This window comes from Semicossyphus pulcher, unplaced genomic scaffold (genome assembly GCF_022749685.1).
Source record: "Semicossyphus pulcher isolate SPU_LCO1_2020_fin unplaced genomic scaffold, fSemPul1.0.p SCAF_16, whole genome shotgun sequence".
In the NCBI taxonomy this organism is placed as follows: domain Eukaryota; kingdom Metazoa; phylum Chordata; class Actinopteri; order Labriformes; family Labridae; genus Semicossyphus; species Semicossyphus pulcher.
Window position 1 is genome coordinate 10,011,099 of NW_027211670.1, and position 20,267 is coordinate 10,031,365.

Here is a 20,267-nt window from a genome sequence, read left to right on the forward strand (position 1 = left end):
TTCAACAATACGTTCTTTTTACTGCCGGATAAAAGGGTTTAAAAGGCTGACGGTGAAGTCGGAGGCAGCACTCTGTTTACCTCGATGCACTGTTTGATCCAGAAGTGGCTGCCCATGGCCTCCCAGTTCTGAGAGCAGCAGATGTAGAGCAGCCTCTCGTAGACGCGCCGCTTCATGGAGGCGTCGAACACCTCAAAGAACTTTGCTCTGATCAGCGGCTGAGTGCAGCGCAGCCCCGAGAGGAAGGCCGGCTCCAGCTTGGATGTGATGTCACTTCCTGAGAGGCTCTCATCCCTGAAAAATGGGATAGATAAACAGACCGAGTCAGTGATTTATGAGAGCAGAATGCGGACGTTTTGTTGAATTGAATTCGCTTAGAAATCTGCCATATCTGTAAGGAGCCGCAGCATTCATAAGACAACACTGAAAACAAGCCACAATAAAAACAAAAGTACTCATTGAAATAACAGAACAATGGGAGCGTCTGTACCCTGCAATATTTCTGTACTTATGAAGCATATTCGGGTTGTTTTGAGAGAATAGGAGAGTCAGATTGGAAGCCATCATCAGGTGTACTGCATTCAGATCAATAACTCATCCCTTGAGTTTTCTGTGTATTAAAAATCCCTGATTCAAACAACCTGTTAGACAATTATAACTAGTACGAGAGAAAAGCACTGTTGTATTTCATGTGATGTCTTGCAGATACTCAGGAAGTGCTTAAATAATAAGTTGTATCTACTTTTAATGGCTTGAACTTCGCCTGACTGCGTTACTGTTATGTCATTGTATTAGTAAATGTCATTATGATGTATCCTTTAACAAGGAAACTGGTCCTTTTCATTTTAAGAGCACAGGCATGCATAGATCTTCTCTCTAGTATATCAAAGTTTAAAGCCAGGGGAAATTGTCAGAGTTTTTTAATTAACTGTATTAATCCAAAGAATACTGTGAGAGATTAACAGCTCAATTTGTACAATTATTTCTCTGAAACTGCAGATACGACTCGCACAATAGGGGAGGGAATTGCAATTCATGATACAATACGCGATACGTGGCAGAGGCGGAAGAACCCTAGGACGCGGGATTCGAACCAGGACGAGTGCGGGTCCACCTTTTATGGGGCAACTGTTTCAGAGTCGGGCATCTTTCCATAACCCCGAGGTTCAATGTCTGTTTAACATAATGTGTAATACCTGAGCGGATCCGGGAAGACCCGACCGTGATTAGAAAGCGCTGGTCATGATGGAAGTGCTGTGCATGTGTGTGTGTGTGTGTGTTTTAACTCGCAACAATGTATGTCGGATGAGAATGTGCGGGAATTCAGGTCAAACTCAGACAACACGGATAATAGCAAACTAGAAATGCTAACGTTAGCAGCCGTGGCAAAGAGTAATCGTTGTCATTGTTCAAAAAGACAAAGAGTTGAAGTTATCTGTATTATGCTAGAAGCAACAAAACGGCAGTGCTGCTTCTAAACGAGCCGCGCATTTGTCATCCGTCTGCGTGAGAGCAAGTGGACTATTAATCTGAAGTAACTAGCGGATTAGCATTGCTGTCTTTATCTACACGACGTGGATAGCAGAAAAGCTGGAAGCGTTTGATAAACTTTCTTGTCACGGAGGATGGATTACCTGCACGGCCAGGCCATTAGGTTGGACCAAAAGTTTTGTTTCGACAACTGACTAACGGTAACTTGTTAATAACAATCAGCTGCGAAGTCGCTGCTTACTGGGCCTGCTTCGCCCGGCCGGGGTCGGGTCTGACATTTCTAAGTTCTTGGTCTCGTTGGACACATCTCTTTATTTTCTTTACCGCTGTTTGAGTCAAAATTGCAGGGAAATCTGTTTAGAGCGCTGTATATTTGTAAATTAAAGTATCAATACTTTGCAGCAGCCTAACGATCATTACACTGCACGAATCAAGATGACTATATATGGCAGGGCAGGTAAGACTCCAAACATATTGCAACACAAAAGCGATCTCTGTTGCAACATTCAAACTCGAGGTGCCAGCCTGTTGAAACAGCCGTGCAACTGAATACTGACGATCACTTCATACTGAAGTGTGAGGAGATGCCAGTTAACACTGAAAATAAGGTGAAATTAAGTATCCTTGATGTGGAGACAGTCACACATTATACACTCAAATAACAACAATGCTCATGTCTACAGCATCCTGCTGCACTGAACATGCGTCAGAGGTATGATTCACACGACAGAAGCAGAGAGGGAAGGTGGGATAAAAGCGACAACAAAAGCAAAGCGACCACAGCTGCATATTGTCCCTGTTTGTGCCGTTCTCTTAATCACACATTGTTCAGGCACAGCTGCTTTATCATTTCGTTCTCATTACTCGCCGTCCATCACGGCTTTACTGCTCGTTTAAAATCTTTTGGCACGAGGAGCAGATGGGGTGGTGGGATAGAGGCTACATTTGGCTGATTAAATGTGTATGTGTGGGAGACAGGAAGACAAAGAGGGCCGTAGTTTGATGGATAGCGAGCGGCAAGACAGTCTTTCCCCTCTGGCCCCCACCTGCTGTGTGTCCTGTCATGAGTCCTGACACCACTGTACTCCTGTGGCATGTCTCTATCACAAGCTGCTGTCTTTCTGACCCCTTCTGCACAACCCCACACTCCAAGTCTTATTTTATTCCATCTTCAGCTTCAATTTCTAACCGTATCTAATCCTTACATCCATCTTTAAAAAATTATTAATGGTCCACTGCCCCCTTCAAAACCCTTCCTCCCCGTCTTCAGTTTTCCCCTGCTCCTTGACCCAACCTCCCGTGACTTTCCCCGCCTCAAACTCCCGACCTTCATCCCTCCCGTTAAGATGGATGCAAGGGCGGCATGGCAACGGTGGCACGGCCATTTGGCCATGTGATGAATGGCGGTAATTACCTGTAGACGTAATTAACGAGGTCCAAGAACTGGGCATTTAACTCAAGTTCATCGGGAAAACGCTTCTCTATGTAGGTCATCATCTTCACCAACAAGATGGACTTCTCGCGGAGGTTGGGCATCTGGAAGAGGGATGTCATGTCGGTTAGAAAAGAGATATTTGGGAATTAAAGAGACAGAGGGCAGGAAGAAATTATTTCTCACTCTTATAATCACTACTTTCGGTTGCACTGCTTTCTCTCCCTCTTCAGCATAAAAGACACCTCTGTGGGTGTTATGCTAATGTTAGCTTCACTTAGTTTAAAAAATGTGCTTTGCTAGTTGTTTTTTCCAAACGGTGTCACACCTTTTAAAATATACTGTGCTGATTCAGTTCTCTTTAAATCAGAAATAATGCTGTTATAAGCAGAATTATGCATTTATATTAGTTCTTTATAAACACTAAACCTTATAACTTAATATTGTTTAAGCATTGTGAGCCTCCTTCTTACCTGATTAGCAGCCATGGGAGAGTTGTTCTTCACCCACTCCTCGACGATTTTGACGACGGCGCGGAGGATTTTGGGGTCGGGCGACTTCTCGATCAGCGACGTGAGGATGACCTGGATGAAGTTCTTCCTCATCTCCATGCTCATGACGGACAGCCGAGTCTTCACCAGGTCAAGGCTCAGCATTACCAGCTCACTGGTCACTATGGCAACAGAGAGGTTAACTGTCAGGAGAGCGGGACGGAGAAAAACTACGAGGAAACATGGTCGCAAAATTTGCATTGTTAGCATTAATGGTAATAGGAAGTGTTTGTTGGCATTTGTGGACATAGTATATATAAGCTTAAAGGGCCAGTTCGCCAATTTTCAACCTCAGTCCTATCATGCTATTATGGGGATCCTGTACCGCTCTAAGCCGTTGCCTGTAGCGAAATGGTACTTTGTCACTCCAGCATCTCTCGCTGGGCCGTTCCTTAAAGATGGAGGGGCGCAATGCATGCTGGGTGTTGTAGGAATGTAGAATGGGCGAAACCACGCGCTGTATGTACAACTTTCTCCACAGCTATGACGCCAATTTCGAATATTATTGCTTCTATCGATTACAGAGAACACCAGCTTTGACTGACAGTGGCTTTTTCAAGGGGCGAACTGCTCCTTTAATATCAGCTGGATAAGAAACCATCTAAGGTAACATATCTATAACATATTTTACCATTTTGAAATCAAAGAGATGCCACAGAAAGTCTCACCTTGTATCCTTTCTTCTCAAGAGTCTAGCTAGCCTTGAAAACATTTCTGCTCAAATCCCCAATTCAGCATTTACCAGAATAAAACCAAACACTTTCAATGTAATCTATTGCACTACCTCAGTGGAGCTTATTAGATCAGTGAGACATGAACAATCTTTAGGCAAAGGCCTCGCTGGTCAGATAGCATTTGGTTTCAGTGACACTAACAGCGCCTACTGGACGGTAAATGTCTGTGTTTCCCGATATAGTCATTAGGGAGCCATTTAAAGCACTGATAGCATCTTATAGCCATTACCTCCCATCTGAGAAGTAACAGCAGGAATTATGTAGCGCTTAGCTTCTATAAACCTTGTGAAGCCGAGCTCAGAGAAGAAAGTGAACAGGGAAGCCTGATTAATTTTCTAATAGTCGTGAGAAGGTAAAAAAAAACGATAAAGCACATTTGAAACTCTTATTTTCCCTTTGCTGGCTTACAAACAATGCAAGGTCTCACATCAAACAGTGTGCAGCCTTTTAAACAAAGCAAAACAGCACAAGGTGACCATCTGTTTGCTGTATCCAGAGAGACAATGCAGGGTGAGAACTCGAGCTAAGGAACATTCCCTGTGAAACCTCGACTATCTGCGCAGTGGATCTCCCCGAACACCGATGGCTTCTCAGAACACAGCTGCTGCGGCCATTGATACCAAACTTCTGATACGGCCTTTGTGTGGAGCCAGGTAACTGCTGAGATACGCGGGATATCTGAGCTCTGATTCTGGGGGAAGGTCACCGTGTGAGTGTGCGTGCATTGTGCATAGCTGACCTCACACACAGACAAACCCTTGTTGGATCAGGGTTGGGGAAAGTACACACACACTGATAGTGTGAGTCAGGTGTAACTGCAGCCCTGGAGAATAAGTTCAACTGAAATGGCAGGTGAAGTCTGGTGCACAGTCTGAGCGACTCGAGTGCTGTGAACTCAGAAGTTGGGTTAAATAATGCAGCCACAAAGGGAAGGAAAAAGTTGGGCAGGCCTAAATGTCAAATCAGTGAATTACACCGTGTTTTGAGGTTCTGAGTTTTATACTTGAATTCTGCACTCTCTCTTTAAATGATCAAACACTTTTTTAAGATGATTTAGATGGGTTTTTTATCTAATGGTCTGAACCTATTGTATCTTTAGCAGACACACGTTTCATGCACTCTATTTTTTCTTGCTTAACATCACTCGCAATAAACCTGAAATACCTCCAAACAACCGATGACACGACGTTGCGCGGCAAAGAGGAAAGTGACTCGCTCACTTCCTGTTTTAGCGTAACAACAAGCAGCATTCACAACACGACTGAGTGTAAGCAGCTATCATGGCATGTTTGCACAAAAAACACTTCAAAGACATAACAGATAAGTATATTTTGAGATCGTAATGAAAAACAACACAGAGGCATTCACAAGGACAGCTATGTATTCTCTTCCCGCTGTAACTACGACAACCACAGATGCATTCGTCTGAAAGTCGGCAGATAACATGGTCACTCGTTGAACCAAAACACGGGTGTCTGTTGTTTACTCTTCAACTCTAAACTGCTGCTGCAAGGTAGGCGCTTATGACATGACATGCCAGCTCCCCCAAAAGTGAAGCCAAAACCTCTCGTTCTCGGATAGTTTAGGGAATGCTTGATTTGATAAACAGGAGAGTTTTCTACGGGTGGCGCATTTTAAACGTCAATATCGCCGTCAATCTATTATTTATTTGTGGGGAGCCAAAATCCTGATCATGATTAATATTTGTTTAATTGTGCAGCCCAAATACATTGTCCCAGCGTGTTTGTACGTCATGTACTATAGAAAGAATAAATACTGTATCCTCGATGGCTGCGCCTGGTTTCTGTGAATGTTTCTACTGAATTCTTTCTCATACCTGTGCTGGTTTCCGTGACCCCTGGATTGGCCTGCTGGGGGCTCAGGTGTTCCCGCACCATCTTCTGTAGCGAGCGCATGAACACCGAGATGAGGCGGTCGATGTAGCTGGCGTTGTAACTGCAGGCGGACTTCAGGATCATCAGCGTTCCTGGAAGACAAATGAAGGGGAACATGAGAAATACAATAATCTGACATGAAGCTGTTCCTCCTCCTCGGGGCGGACACGGACACCTGCAGTCAGCCTGTGTTCGTTGACACAGTGTGACAAGGACCTGACTTAGGTTTTTCTTTATCACAGTGTCACAGAGGCAGGGATCAGTATGGGTAATGTCCCTTTCTGTTAGTGCTCACCGGAGCGGAGACAAATGTTAAAATATAACCTCCCCACACATCAGCGCTCCCCCTCTGTGACAGCAGGATATCAAAAGCTTTTTATTGACCCCAACTGTCATTTTGGGGTAAAGCGCAACCTCAGACAGCTCTCCAATAGCAATTTGTCACCTTGAGGGACCTTTATTTGAAGAGCTACTGTATATTTCAAATGAAAAATCAAATTGCCATCTCCTTGGAAAAAGCTCTCCTCATAAATACCCTCTGACATCTGGCAGGATAACAGTAATGATCACACAGGGAGGGCGGCCCGAAAGCAGCGATTCTTCCCGAGACAACCTTTCCCAAACCGCTGGACTGTGGCCTCAGTTTAAACAGACCAGATGTTAGCCCGAGCAGCGGGGCCCGTCGGCTTGCATTTTAACGACCCACTCACCGGCGTAATTGCAAAGAGCGACTGAGTTAGCTCGGTTTTTGTAGGCAAAAGAGAGAAAGTGTGAAATATATATACTTTTTATATATGGGTTTATGAGCAATAAAGTGAGGGCAACAGAGCGCAGGAGAGCAGAGAGGCGTAAACGAGAGGGAGAGAGCTGAAGGTCTTACCGAAGAGCTGCGTGGGGTTGGTGTTGCTCGTGGCTTTTTCGTAGTTGGTAAGTCCTTCATAGATGACCTTGCCCACGGCGGCGTACAGACACTCCAATTCCTCGTACTTTGATGCCACTGTTGATGTGCCTACAGGGAGAGAGGAGTGTTTGATTCAAACAAAGAACAGTTGAGAATCTAAATCAATGCTTTATTTTTAGCACATGGCAAATGCAAACGTTAAAATTTAAGCATCAACAAAAAACAAATATTTTGGGGCATCTTCAATTAACACAGAAGGGGTTTAACGATTTCTAAAGCAGCCCAACATGCAGGGTTTTTTTGGTTTATGAGTGTCAACTTACTGGGCTCAGTGGGGAAGATGCTCATGAGGCGAGAAAGGAGGGAGTGGACAGCCCGCAGCACTTTGGTGTTCCCGCAGGTCATGCACGCAGCGATGCCCCGCTGGAGGGGTTTGAAATGGGCCAGGATGGCCGGGGACTGCAGCACCGTCAGCAGGAAGCAGAGGATCTCCAGTCCGGTGCAGATGTTGGAGATGTTAGCCTGAGCTGGCTGCTCCTGAGAAAGAGAAACCAGGAAGTCAGTGGAGCAGAGAAAGTCATTTATATTTTGTGTTCCAGAGGCGACAATAATAAACACCAATTATGCCTCTTAATAAATATAATATTGCATCAAGAAGAATAAGCAGGCTCATCTTTCAAGAGAACAAAATATAGCAAAAAAAACTACAGAACAAAATCCTTAGCAGATGCATTAATCATTCAACTTTTTTCCCAGACAACTCAGAAATCAATAGTCCACACACAGAGGTATTTCTCGCACAAAAGAACCGAGGCGATGTGATTGCTGCTAAACTAAAGATCAATGGCCAACATCGGGTCCTAATTTTGTCTAAATTGCAATCAAGGTTTACAAGATGGCAGGGCCAAGAGGATAATCTGGGACAGATCCATGGCACTAATCTCGGCTAATGAACAAGGTGACTCCTGTGATAAGGCTCCTGGTAGATATTAGGCCAGTATTGATTTGGCACTGTATTAACAGAATGGGATCTTGTATCTGGAGCCATGCAGATAGGGGCATTTGCATGTATGTGTGTGTGGCTGCTTCCCCTGCCCCTCCTCGTTTGCCCTCTCATGCCACTCCTTCTGACTCTTAATCACTGCCATGCCGGTACAATGAGATGATAAGAGGTAATCCGATTTAATGCATTGTTCATTAGTCTGAGTACGATGGCTGGGCAGGTAGAGCATGCTCCCAAAGGGCCGGGGCTTGCGTATGCGCATCTGCATAAGACCTACAGGCCTTGTTTATCAGGCTATTCCCATGAGATCTAGAGGGGCTGATTGGGTGTGTGTGTGTGTGTGTGTGTGTGTGTGTGTAGGGAGAGAAAAGGGCGCAGCCGATGCAGTGATCCCCAAAAAGGAAAAAGGGAAGTACGTGACAATCTCGGGCACATGCTGATAACCTTGTCGGAACCGTGGTGTTGAATCGGACCAGAGAGATGACTAGAGAAGGAGAGGAGCAACAGATAAAAAGAGAGACAGAAGAGAGAAGGAGATAAGAGGTTGAAAAGAAAAGAAGAGATGAGAGGAGGAAGCGGTGGCAAGAGACAGAAGGAAAGGCTTCAGAGAGGCACAGTGGGGCGATACAGAAGGCAAAGGATGAGGAGTTTAGGACGAAGAGGGGCGGGGGGGTTGAACGAGAAGGCACAGGCCAACCCGGGTAGACTCCTGTTATCTCGCCGCTGTCATTATTTTGTCATTATGGTGGTTGGCGCCTCACTTCATGTATTACTGATAAGAGACAAAGGACTCGGAGACGTTAGAGCAAACACTAAGAGAGAGCTCAGGCAGGGACGGGGAAACTTCTGCAGGCTCTGGGAAAGACGCATTATTCAACCTTTACTGTTTGATGCATGTTTGCATTTCATTTAAACTTGTTTGCCTGAAACACGGTGATGACGCACACTTTCACTAGAAACTTTAAATGATCTGTAAACACTGTTTTATTCTTACTTATCATGATAACATCTGCAGGTAGAATACATTGGAAAGATAAGACGGACACTTTCATCAATGGAAAATCCAAGCAGAGATGGACACAGTGATGGACAAGTGATTTCTTGGAAATGTAGTTAAAAGACAAAATATAAACGGCCCAAAATGTCGACATGAGCTTGAACAGTTCCTAATGAAACATATTGACGTTTAAATGCGTGCTCCGTCCGTAGAAAACTCCACGGCGTCTCCGAAGCTAACAGCCACTCCACCAGGGGGCGATAGAGAGGCCTACTTTGCAGCGGCAGTTTAGAGCGGCAACAGAGACCGGTGGTTCAAGGAGTGACCGTGTTAACTGGCCACTTTCAGCCGACTGAGTCTGTGGTTGTCGTGGTTACAGCAGCTGATGAAAATGCGTAGCTATCCTCGAGAATGCCCGTTTGTCGTTTTTCATCACGATCAACATATAATTATAGGTCACCTTTTTGAAGTGTTGTTTGTGCTAACGTGTAATTCAGGACCGTGGTTCTCACCTCGTGGGTCGGGACCCAAAAGCGGGTCGCGGAGCTGTTTTCAGTGGGTCGCAGATGTGCACTTTTATTTCGAAGGACATGGGTTTCCTATGATGTACGTGCAGTAGTACCTTGTATTCACAGTTACTTTTACATTCTTGAAACTTGATGAGCCCTAATGTAGCTGCATTTATTTTTTAGTTTATTTCTGTAAAAAGAAAAAAAGGCAGCTTATTGAGATAATTGTGGAGGATATATTTTCCTCTTATGCACTACTACCTGCTGGTCATTTTGCCCGACTACTATACTGCTGTGTTTTGTGATGTTGACATACTGTAATGTTTTGTTCTGTCTCAGGTCCATACTGCATTGTTTTCTTTAAATAAATGGTTAAAAAATTTCAGAAATTTGGTTCGGGATTTGTCACAAAGGAGGAGGTGGTGGGTCCTGAGGCTAGAGCAGCTGTGTCGTCGCTTGTTGTTATGCTAAAAAAGGAAGAGAGCGAGTCAGTTATTAAACCGAAATACCGATCCCTCGAAACGGCTCGTCATCGGTTGTTTGGAGGTATTTCCTAACTTGTTCATCCGGCTGAAAAAACAGCACAAAGTGCAATAAGGAATAACATTGCTACTCCCCAACCTTGTCCAGCATCAAGTCAAAAATCCGTTATAGTGACGGGACACCCTTTTCACCCAACTCCAAAAGAAATGACCAAAGCAACTTACATTGCATTTTGCCTCAAGAAGATGCAACAAATTAAGGTAAAGAACCAAGTTAAATCTGAGTTTGCACAAAATGGAACTGAAAGTGTTGCTTTGTTTATTTAAATGTGAAAGTGCAATAAAAAAGATCTCTAAAATAATCGTGATAATCGCGCAGCCCTAGTATTAAGGTGCATAATTCCTGACTGATTCATTCTGAAAGCATCTGCCATCTTACCACTGTCATAAGCAGCTTGTCAAACCACTGTAGCTTCAGCTCAGCGCGGGGCCACATCTCGGGCCTGAGGGCGGACTTCATCAGGCTAACGCAGCGACGGGACAGCAGCTCCCCTGGAGACCCGGCCACGTTGGTGCTGTCGTTCACCTACAAAGGAGACAGGGAGGAAGGTATTGTTATCATTATCATCACAGACATTGGGTCTTCACCTTCACACAGGGCAGAGACAAGGACTGTCAACACATCCGGGAATGAGACCATCCTCGTGTTTGCATATTTCCACCCTCCCTATGAGCTATATGTGTGGTGTCTTTTGGCTCGTGGTAATCCCTGAGGCCAGAGAATCGATACAATTATTCTACAGGGATCAATTTAGTCTCACAATACAGCGTTATAAAGTGGAACACAAAGAAAAGATTATGTTTCTACAGTCTGTTCTGTGAGCAGCGAGTGAGCCCAGAAGGTTAAATTCAGCAGAGATGGTTGGATGAACAGTGAGAATGGAGCCTGGCAGGAAAAAGAAGGTAGGGAAAGTCAAGGTGAGCGAAATCTCAACAGTCTATTTCAGGCTTGTAACCAAGGTCAGCACTGGCACTAGAGCGAGGGACAGCTGTGTGAGGAGAAGACACATATAGGACTGTGTGTGTGTGTGTGTGTAGAGATGTGTTAAGGACAGCCACCAGGCGTGTCATACCTTCACCTCTGAGGGGGTTAGCGTAGTTGTGTGCTACCTGGCAGGCGCTACGGATGGCGGAGCTGTACTCAGTGTGTGTGTGAGAGAGAGATGGAGTACTTTGTGTGTGTGAATGTGTGTGTAAGTTACGGTGTTACCTGGCACGCAATCCTGATGAGGAAGTTGACCACTGTGTCCGTATGTTGTTTCTCGACTGGCTTAGTGAGCATGGTCTCTGTTCCTGGCATGGACTGGCTGCGGCCAAACACCTAAAAACACACACACACACCAATGAACAATTATACATAAGTCAGATTTTTCTGTTTGAATACAAAGAAAAGAGTCTCAAAATAAAGACGATTTTAAACTGTAATTTGCTAAGAATCTTGAAAACTGCTGCTTGAGTCCTGCCTGCACAGGAAGGAATATGAAGGAGGATGCACAAAGTCAGTTTTTGTCTGCATTATTTATCAGGTAAAGTAGACTGCAACTATGGTTTTCTGATATTTACTCCGGTAACTTTCTTGGCAATTAACATTTTCTTGGTACAAGCAGAAGCAAATGCTACTTTGGCATTTATCTCCTGACATCTGGTTAAAAAAAAGCTGGCAATTACAGTCATTAAGACCTAAACAATAAAAGTGCTAGTGCTCAGAGAAAGTCTAGCAGCTTTTGTTTAAGTATTAGTAGATTTTTAACTTATTACAATGGGGAAAAAAAGAGCAATGTTTGATTTGTGTTGTTTACAGAATGCTGTATGTAGACGGCTGAAAAGCTGTACCGTAGAATCCGGTATATAAGACGTCTGTTTTTAGGGGGTAAACTAGAGGGAGTTATTTTAACACTACTTCTATTTATTTTAATTTGAAACAATTATTACAGACTTTATTACCGTCTATAAAGCTAACACAAGCAGCAAAGCCCCATCCCTTCTGTCACTCACTGTGGTGTAAATTTATTTATCCTTCATCCTGATCAACTGACTGTCAGAGACGCCGAGCTGCCGTGCTCGCGTGCTGGGGTTCCATGCGCACGTATTAGTGGTGATCCTTTACCTTCTTCCTCCTGCCACTACGCATACAGGCCTTTCTACCGTCTTTCTCGGACACGGTGTTGCTGTCATGCGGTTACCGTCACAGCCCTGATTATGTATATATTGTTTTCATTTGATAAGTGAGGCAAATAATAAAACAAAATTCGCCTAATCACGGCAAACAGCCGCATAGACATGTGACTGTGACTGGACTGCAGATGCAGTTGGCCGCATCTTTAGGGGGCCGAGCGAAACCTGGAGGGCTGTGATAACAACTTAATGCAAATAACAGAGAACTCTTTTCATTCTCAAAAATAATGCCATTTTTAAAGATTAGTTTTCAGAGATGAATCAATTGAGAAACTTAGATTTAGATTACGAACAGGCACCACTTGCAACAAAGGCATCTCATCCACTTTAGTGACTACAAAAACAACAGATCACAGTGGGACTCGAGATGAAACAGATGTGCCGCTTCAATAGTTTTGTAGGGAAAAATGGATCGAGGCAACAACAACCCTGCTGTTCTTTTGTTGGAAGTGTTTGTCTCAGGCAGATGTAAAAATGAATGTTTGATCAAAGTGTCTTTCAAATTGTTTCGCAATCATTCAGAAAGTGAGGAACAATGGGACAAGCGGCAAGGTAAGTGGATAGAATCGTTCATTTTCGGTGGGTGTTACAGAGAAACCAGAGAGAGAACTACTACAAAGCCAACTGGAAAGTAAGTGAGGGTGCGCTAAGCTCACCGTGGAGGCAGCTCCGGTTGCCGTGCGGAACCTCTTGACGTCCTGTCCGGCGGCTGTAGCAGCTTCCAGGGACAGGCCTCTTTTCACAGCAGCCGCGCTAGTCCCCTCGCCGCCAGCGCCTGCTTCTGCATCGGACTCCGGCTGCAACACGTAAGAAAGGGGAGGAGAGGATAAAGAAGATTTCATCACATATATTAGGGTTAGTAGTCTTTAAAATTTATGTAAATTGATTCAGAAAATGTTTTAATATCTATTACAAAAGGCTTTTATTCTGAAATATTAAGCATCCCCAGTTGGCTGCGATCCACTGCAAACCTTTAAAATAAACGATCGTGTTACGACATCATTTGGTGGCACAGTTATGTCAACAGCACACCTTACGCATTAACACTGTTTCTGTTATTGGTACTTAAAAACCACTACGGCTGACACTATTTTAAGTCAATAATAACTGCATGTAGCTCAGGATTCAGCTGGATTTTGCTGTGATGTGTGTGTATATTTATAGAAATTCATGATTACACACCTGCTGGTCTTTGATCCTCTGTAACTCCCATTTGATAACAACCTCTGCGAGGTCCACAGCAAGTTTCCTTTGCTCTATGGTCACGCTGGGGGTGAAGCCCAGACGCTGCATCGCGCTGATCATGTGCTGCACCAGGTGGTGACGCACGGGGTAGTACACCTGGAAAAAACAAAGTAAGTAGAATTTATGTACAAGAATGAAGAGTATATGATTCATTAGTAATTCAATATGTGGCATTTTAAACCATCAAGTGTCAGGTTGGACGTGGAATATGCATTTTTTTTTACTTTTTTATTTGGATATTTTACAACTTCAGCCTCCAGTTTTTGGCAAAAACCAAAAGCAGAATCAGAGTAAGGAAGAGTGGTGACATGAGTGATGATAATTATACAAGATTATAACCTTACAAACAGTGCTGTTTTGCAAAGGAGGAAACACCTCAACTTTGTGTCAACACAAAACAAACCTCACACAGAAACACTCTCCCGTTCTATGTTCCTACCAGAGAGTGAACCCAAACACACAGACATAAAGAAACTCTGCTCCATGAACACAACATGACATTTGTTGCAAGTCTATGTATGTCAAGTTGCAGTGCGCCCATGCAGTGTTAATTTCGTTAATGAAAATTATGACTTTTGATAGAATTTTTCCATGGCGGAGACGAGATGTCAACGAGCTAAACACCATTGACAATAAAAACTCTGACAATACGCGTGTTTTGTTTTCATTAACAAAATTTTGACGCACACAAAAAGGAGCAATCACCGGCTGCCTGCTTCAGCCAGACTGTTTAAATAAGAAGCAATGGTGAATGTATAAAAAAATTTTAAGCAATAAATTCCAACACTGCTGCTGTGAATGAGACAAGAGAGGAATGTGCAGCGTGTGCTACTGTAACTGCACGGCTTCGTTCTGTGGCTTTACAAGCGTAACGTTACGTTCCAGAAGTTTCTATTTAGATATAACTTCAGCTGAGGATCTAAATTGCCTGTGCAGAACATCGCCAGGAAACAATTAATGTGAGGATGTAAATGTAATGACTAAAATGTGACTTTTTACTGACTAAAACTGGATTAAAATGGACTATAAAGGGTAAAAGACTCAGACTAAATCTAAAATAGCTGCCAAAATTAACACTGCATCCATGTCAAGTGCGATTCTTCATGTCTGACTTTAGGTTTTCCAAGAAGACGCTAGATCTGTTGCAGCAAGATGGAGTTAGGATGGCATTGTACTCAGATTACACAACTCTCAGTTGACAGTCTAAGTCTTAGTTAAAGGCATCAAGGTAAGCAGTCACCTGCACACAGAAGTGTTATCACAAACGCTGCCAAAATTAAAAATGCTTCTGATCCTTTGCTCTAGATGTTAAAGTGATAACACATGCAAAGCTAAACGGGGGGTGCTCAATCACTTTGAGACCCAGAGTCAGAAGAGGCAAACTCTGAAGTCGTATTCCCACTTAGTCTCAAGGACATGATGACACACACTTACGCCCTGAGAATTCACACTCTCGAGAGTCACACTCGAGAGTCACTTAGCTTCGCCGCCAACTGAACTGGGACTCACAAACTCACACAGACGCACACAGACAAAAGAGCAAGAGATGAGATGTCTATCTGAGGGCTGTTGCCGGTGTCAAAGAATATTAAAGCTTCTCACTTTGAGGGTAATTACAGCCGATAGAGCGGGGCTTCACAGCTCCTTAATGACAGAGTGGCTAAGCCCTGTCCATCACGTGTGCACACAGACAAACACGCGCGCACGCAATCTCACTATTTCTTTATCAAACACACACACACACACACACACCGAGTCTCTCATCTGTCTGTCATTATCTTCTCCCCAGTGTAATTATGCTGATGTGATTACATTAGATTAGTCATCTGGCCCAGTGAGAGCAGCCTGTCAGCGAGATAGAGAGGGGAGCTGAGGAAAATGTCAGTCTTCTGCTAAGAGACCGTCGCTTCCTGACCGGCGAGGCGGTGAACATCGGCTGAAGAAGCGAGAGGGCACAAAGTGTCGGAGAAGTTTAGGGAGGAAGGCGGACATAAAGGCCAATGATCCTTTTCTGGTGTGGCACACTGGGTGCTCTTTGACTCCGCTGATCATGATTGAGAAGAGTGTCTGGGAAATGGATCTGCATTAAGGCGATTACAGGCAGAAGGCAGATACCATTAACTCTACTGCCCGGTGATGAATGAACCAGCTTTCGCATAGGAGGAGGCGACAAAGCACAACGCCGCCATCTCCGCTGCTGTCGATATAAAACTCAAATTCAGTTGACTTACTCAGATCATAAAAACTTTAACTGGGGCATACAAGATAATCCAACTTTTAATGATGATGTTCTATTCCCATAAGGACTGGTTAAGAGGCGTCATAGAATTCAGGGCACTCAAATAATCAGTAAAAATAGCTTCTCCACTGTTTCTCCCCGCATGTGGCTCCCTGCAGTTACCAAAGTCACACTGAGCAGGGAGCTGGAAGGAGCGACAAATGGCCAATAATGTACACAAGAGCGTTCGTTTAAGCTGGTTTAATATGAAATGTAAAGATTGAGATGCTTGTATTTGATAGTCAGTTATTAATCATCCTTTAAAAGGTGCAACTTAATGAGGTGTAAATGGGGATGAACGCCACAAAATGTAAATATTCTCAGTGAAATCCTGCATAATTATTGTGCTTTACAGGTAAAGGAATTAAAGTTGTTTTGACCGCGCTCTCTTCCCCGCCCAGCCCGTACGAACACACTGGACTTAATACATTCCACTCCGGCTGACTCACCCTGAAGTGCTGCACAATGAGATGCAGTATGTGCACCAGTTGCGGCACGGTGTGGCCCTCCTCCACGATGATTTTGCGAGTCCAGTGCGTCAACATCTGGTGGCCGTCCTCCATGCGGGCGGGCACGGCCGGGGTCAGGATGGCCATGGCCTGCCGTACAATGGCCCGGGCCTCCATGGTGTGGGCCTTCAGTAGGCTGTGGAAGACCTGTACAGAGAAAAATAACACTTTTTAATGCATCCTTTTACTGTTAACTTAACTGCTTTTAAAGCAGCTATGAGAACTGTATGTCTGATCGCTCAGCTGATCCTGTCCTACACATGTAGCATTCCCTATTAAACTGTCTCCACCTGCTGCCTTTAAAGTGGCTTTCTTAGCCACGCCAAAACAAAGGCTCTTCTGGTCTGCATGTCGTTGACGCTTGATCATAATCCAACCATGTGACATCTCTGACAGGCATTAAAAATAACTATGACAAAGTTGTCTTATAGCTAATTGTCTTTTTTGCTTTTGTAGGTCAGATAGATGCATCAGCATTAAATAGAGAGTGTTCCATAGTCAGTTAAAACTCCTCAGTAGGTTTTAAAGACCCCTTAAGCATCATATTAGAATGGATGTAGAATATGAGACTGAGTATAGGCATCGATTAATCTTATAAGGCTACATAAATCAGCCTTGTTGTATTTGCAGTCCTTCTCACCTGCAGGACAATCTTCTTGTGAATGGCGAACTTTGCGATGATGTGGGCCAGGAGTAGGTGGCCGCTGTATTTGCAGGCGGGGTCCACGCAGGCTTTGGGCAGCAGGCACGGCCAGGCGAAGGTCATGAGGCGCCGCAGCTTGCTGTTGCGTGACTTGTTGTTGTCGTGAATGTGGTGGGGCGCGTGCTCCACCAGCAGGGTGGAGAACTGCAGCAGGCAGATGCGCAGGGAGTCCAGAAGGTCAGCCTGCTTTTCGGGATCCAGAACCTTGGAGGGGGGAGAGGAGGCATGCAGGGTTAAAGACTTTTGAGTGTATAGGAATTAGGGACCGTTTTTTGCCATTTGCCAATTTTGCCATTTTTGCCAATTCATACCAGGCGCCAACTGTGGTCAATAGAAGTCTGAGATTACTTAAAGGGCTGATTTTCAATCTCAGTCCTATCATGGGGAGCTAATGCCATTATGGTAGGAAAAAAATGCAATGTCGCTCTGTGCCTTTGGAGGATGCTATCCGCTTCTCCAATGGGCCCTGGAAAAAAAGCTAGCTGAACTACACTTCCTCAATCTAGGAAGCCCGCCTCCGATGTCACGTCTCATTCAAAGTCGTCAGGTTTGAAATGTAGACTGCAGACCTGAAGATTTGTTTGACGATCCACCAGTATATTCTCGTCGTATTACGGATTCTGTACCGCTCTGAGCCATCTGAGCTGGGCCGTTCCTTTCAGAGGGAGGGGCACAATGCACGCTGGGTGTTGTAGGAATGTAGAATGGGCGAAACCACGAGCTGTTTGTACAACTTTCTCCACAGCTATGGCGCCAATTTCAAATATTATTGCTTCTTTCGATGACAGAGGATACCAGCTTTGACTGACAGTGGCTACAACAAGCATAAATAAGAAAGACAAACTCTCAATCGAGTGAATTACCTTAGTTTCCAGAGTTCTGACTAATATTTACTTCCCAGAATTAAATTTCAGTGACATTGCACCACACTGTCAGTATATTTTAGACCATTTTTCAACACCTTTTACAAAAACAGACAGCTCCTCATTCAAAAAAGCCATAAACATGCGAGTTCCCTTGAGAGATACAGAACAGAGGAGAGGACACACAGAGAGCGAGATGAGTGAGGAAACGAGTTTTAACCAGACTGGAAAGGGAGCCATTAGCAGCCATTAGGCCTTGTGTTAGGCAGTGATGAGACCTGCCACAGCACAAACAAACACGCTGACCTTTAGCTTGGTCACACCGTGACATTTACACCGGGAATTATAGTCTGGTCTGATGAATGAAACGTGATGGAAAAAGAGGGACCCGTGGGAGAGCGAGAGAGAGAGAGGAAATAAAGACGGATGGGAGAGGAAAGGAAGAGGAGAGAGATGGAATTACTGCAATTAAATGATCAAGAAGTGTGGAGGACACGAGAGGAGAAGAATCAGACTAAGTGGGACGTAGTTGATGGTGACTGAGAGTATGGAGATGTGCCGGACTGATAAGGCATTATGAGAGGAAATGCAGCAGGTAATGAAATCAGAGAGATGGATGGAGAGACAAAGCTGGTGAGTAATGAACAAATGGAGGGAGAAGAGAGCTGGATGAATGGGAAGAGGAGGAAACCGCACGCCTGCGAGCGTATGCATGTGTGCGTGCGTACCTTAGTGATGAAGACGCTGGTGATGCTTTCAGGATTGTCTCCCTCGGGGTTGGGCGGTCCGAGCAGCTGTTCACCTTCCCCTTTCTCAAAGCTGTGGAGGAACGCTGGATTCAGGATGTGCTGCAGAACCTGTGAGATGGGGAAAACACAAAGTGAAATGATTGGCCTTGAGGTTTTCAAAGACTAGTATGGATTTCACAGGTCCTTTTCAGAGGGATAACAACAGGGGATTCAACTTTGATTCATTAGAAACAAAAGAGTTGAAGCATAAAGGCACAGTAATGTCAAAAACAACTTATAAGACTTGTGACGTTTCAAGACAAGGGGGATTACGAAGCCTCGATTAGCCGGTGAAATGCAGAATAACCCGGCCACAATACAGCTAACGACTGCGTTTATTAAAGAAGCTGCTATCTGTTAATGAACCCCCCTGTTCAATCCATCATTGGGGAGGACGGGGCATCGCTCAGCTGAGAACGAGCTGCGGCAGCATATGTTCAAGCTCCTCCGTTAGCACATTATTCACACCCGCGCTGCACAATGCACATGCACGGTTGATGGGAGTCGCACACGCATGCAGAAAAACACACACGCGTAAATGAAGACGCAAAGAAAACGCATGCAGCACCAGGCTGTTCTTCAGTCTCATCTGTTCCTATTAATTCTGAGCTGCTCTCACATCAATCACTGTGCGATCGCAGTGGATTTCTGTAACGCTGTTAGTTGTGCTCTTGAAGGCTGTGTGTGTTAGATGTGTGCACCCGTAATAGCTCTGGTGAAGAAGCCAGGATCTCACTCGGTTTTAAATCCAATTTCCACACCATAAACCAAACTAGAAGTGTGTGTGTGTGTGCGTGTGCGTGTGCGTGTGCGTGTGCGTGTGTTGCAAAGAAAGGCGATACTGGCATTGCATGGGGGCCTAGAGTTGTAAAGGTCTAACCCTGCATTCATGCGGTGTTAATATAATCCGAAAAACAAGTTCCTGACTGGGGAAACTCACGTGAACGTCCTCTCAAGTCGGAACAACAACCCTTAAAGTCAAATAAAAACGTTGGCACGCGACTTGCCGCCATAACAATGAGTAAAACAGCAGACAAAGAATTATCAATGCAAGTATTTGATAGAGATTCTGGATCCAGAGAAGCGGGCTGACCTTCTAGACTCCCTGCGCATCTGCCTGCTGCAGTTCTCCACCCTGTACAGTCCATTTACCATTAGTGCTGAACAATTAAATACTCCACATCGTTTTTGGATCCACGTTATTTCCACATTACGACTTTAACCTCGCAAACACAGAAATTCGAAGAGGGACTTCCCAGTTTGGGAGATCATCAAAGGAGCATGTGATGCATGGTCATTTTGATCTTAAAGCTGACATGTTTATGTCATATTGTAAGCGTTTTTGTGTCAGTGGATCAGTTTCAGAGACGGAGGAGGTACGTGAAGAGCTGCATTCTGCAGAAATCTCAAACCTCACACAGTCAAGGTGAGCTGTTGTTTTCAGAACATTGCTTCAATTATAATATTTTGATCAACTGGTTTTGTGATATGTCTGAATCTGACTGCTTAATTTGAGACAATGAATGCACTTCATCTATTAACGTGAATTTACTAAGTGAGTAAACACTCCTTAGAAACTGTAATACATGTCTGGCCTCTTCACCCACACCTGACTCACAGCTGTGGGTTACCAGAGGACGGCTGGTTCAAG

The 20,267-nt window shown here is 44.4% G+C and overlaps 1 protein-coding gene across 2 annotated transcripts in view; it reads right to left on the reverse strand.

Annotated features, from left to right (window-relative positions):
• Window positions 1-20,267, reverse strand: part of trrap (transformation/transcription domain-associated protein) — an 88,336-nt gene that overhangs the window by 42,719 nt on the left and 25,350 nt on the right. For both annotated transcript variants that reach the window (XM_069664118.1, XM_069664117.1), the window contains 13 exons: window positions 18,557-18,685; window positions 16,903-17,169; window positions 16,203-16,409; window positions 13,413-13,571; window positions 12,887-13,027; window positions 11,266-11,376; window positions 10,435-10,581; window positions 7,328-7,541; window positions 6,984-7,112; window positions 6,046-6,195; window positions 3,397-3,596; window positions 2,906-3,027; window positions 81-294 (listed from right to left, as the gene is read on the reverse strand). In XM_069664118.1, coding sequence (XP_069520219.1) covers window positions 81-294; window positions 2,906-3,027; window positions 3,397-3,596; window positions 6,046-6,195; window positions 6,984-7,112; window positions 7,328-7,541; window positions 10,435-10,581; window positions 11,266-11,376; window positions 12,887-13,027; window positions 13,413-13,571; window positions 16,203-16,409; window positions 16,903-17,169; window positions 18,557-18,685 — 2,190 coding nt within the window. The remainder of the gene's footprint in view (window positions 1-80; window positions 295-2,905; window positions 3,028-3,396; window positions 3,597-6,045; window positions 6,196-6,983; window positions 7,113-7,327; window positions 7,542-10,434; window positions 10,582-11,265; window positions 11,377-12,886; window positions 13,028-13,412; window positions 13,572-16,202; window positions 16,410-16,902; window positions 17,170-18,556; window positions 18,686-20,267) is intronic.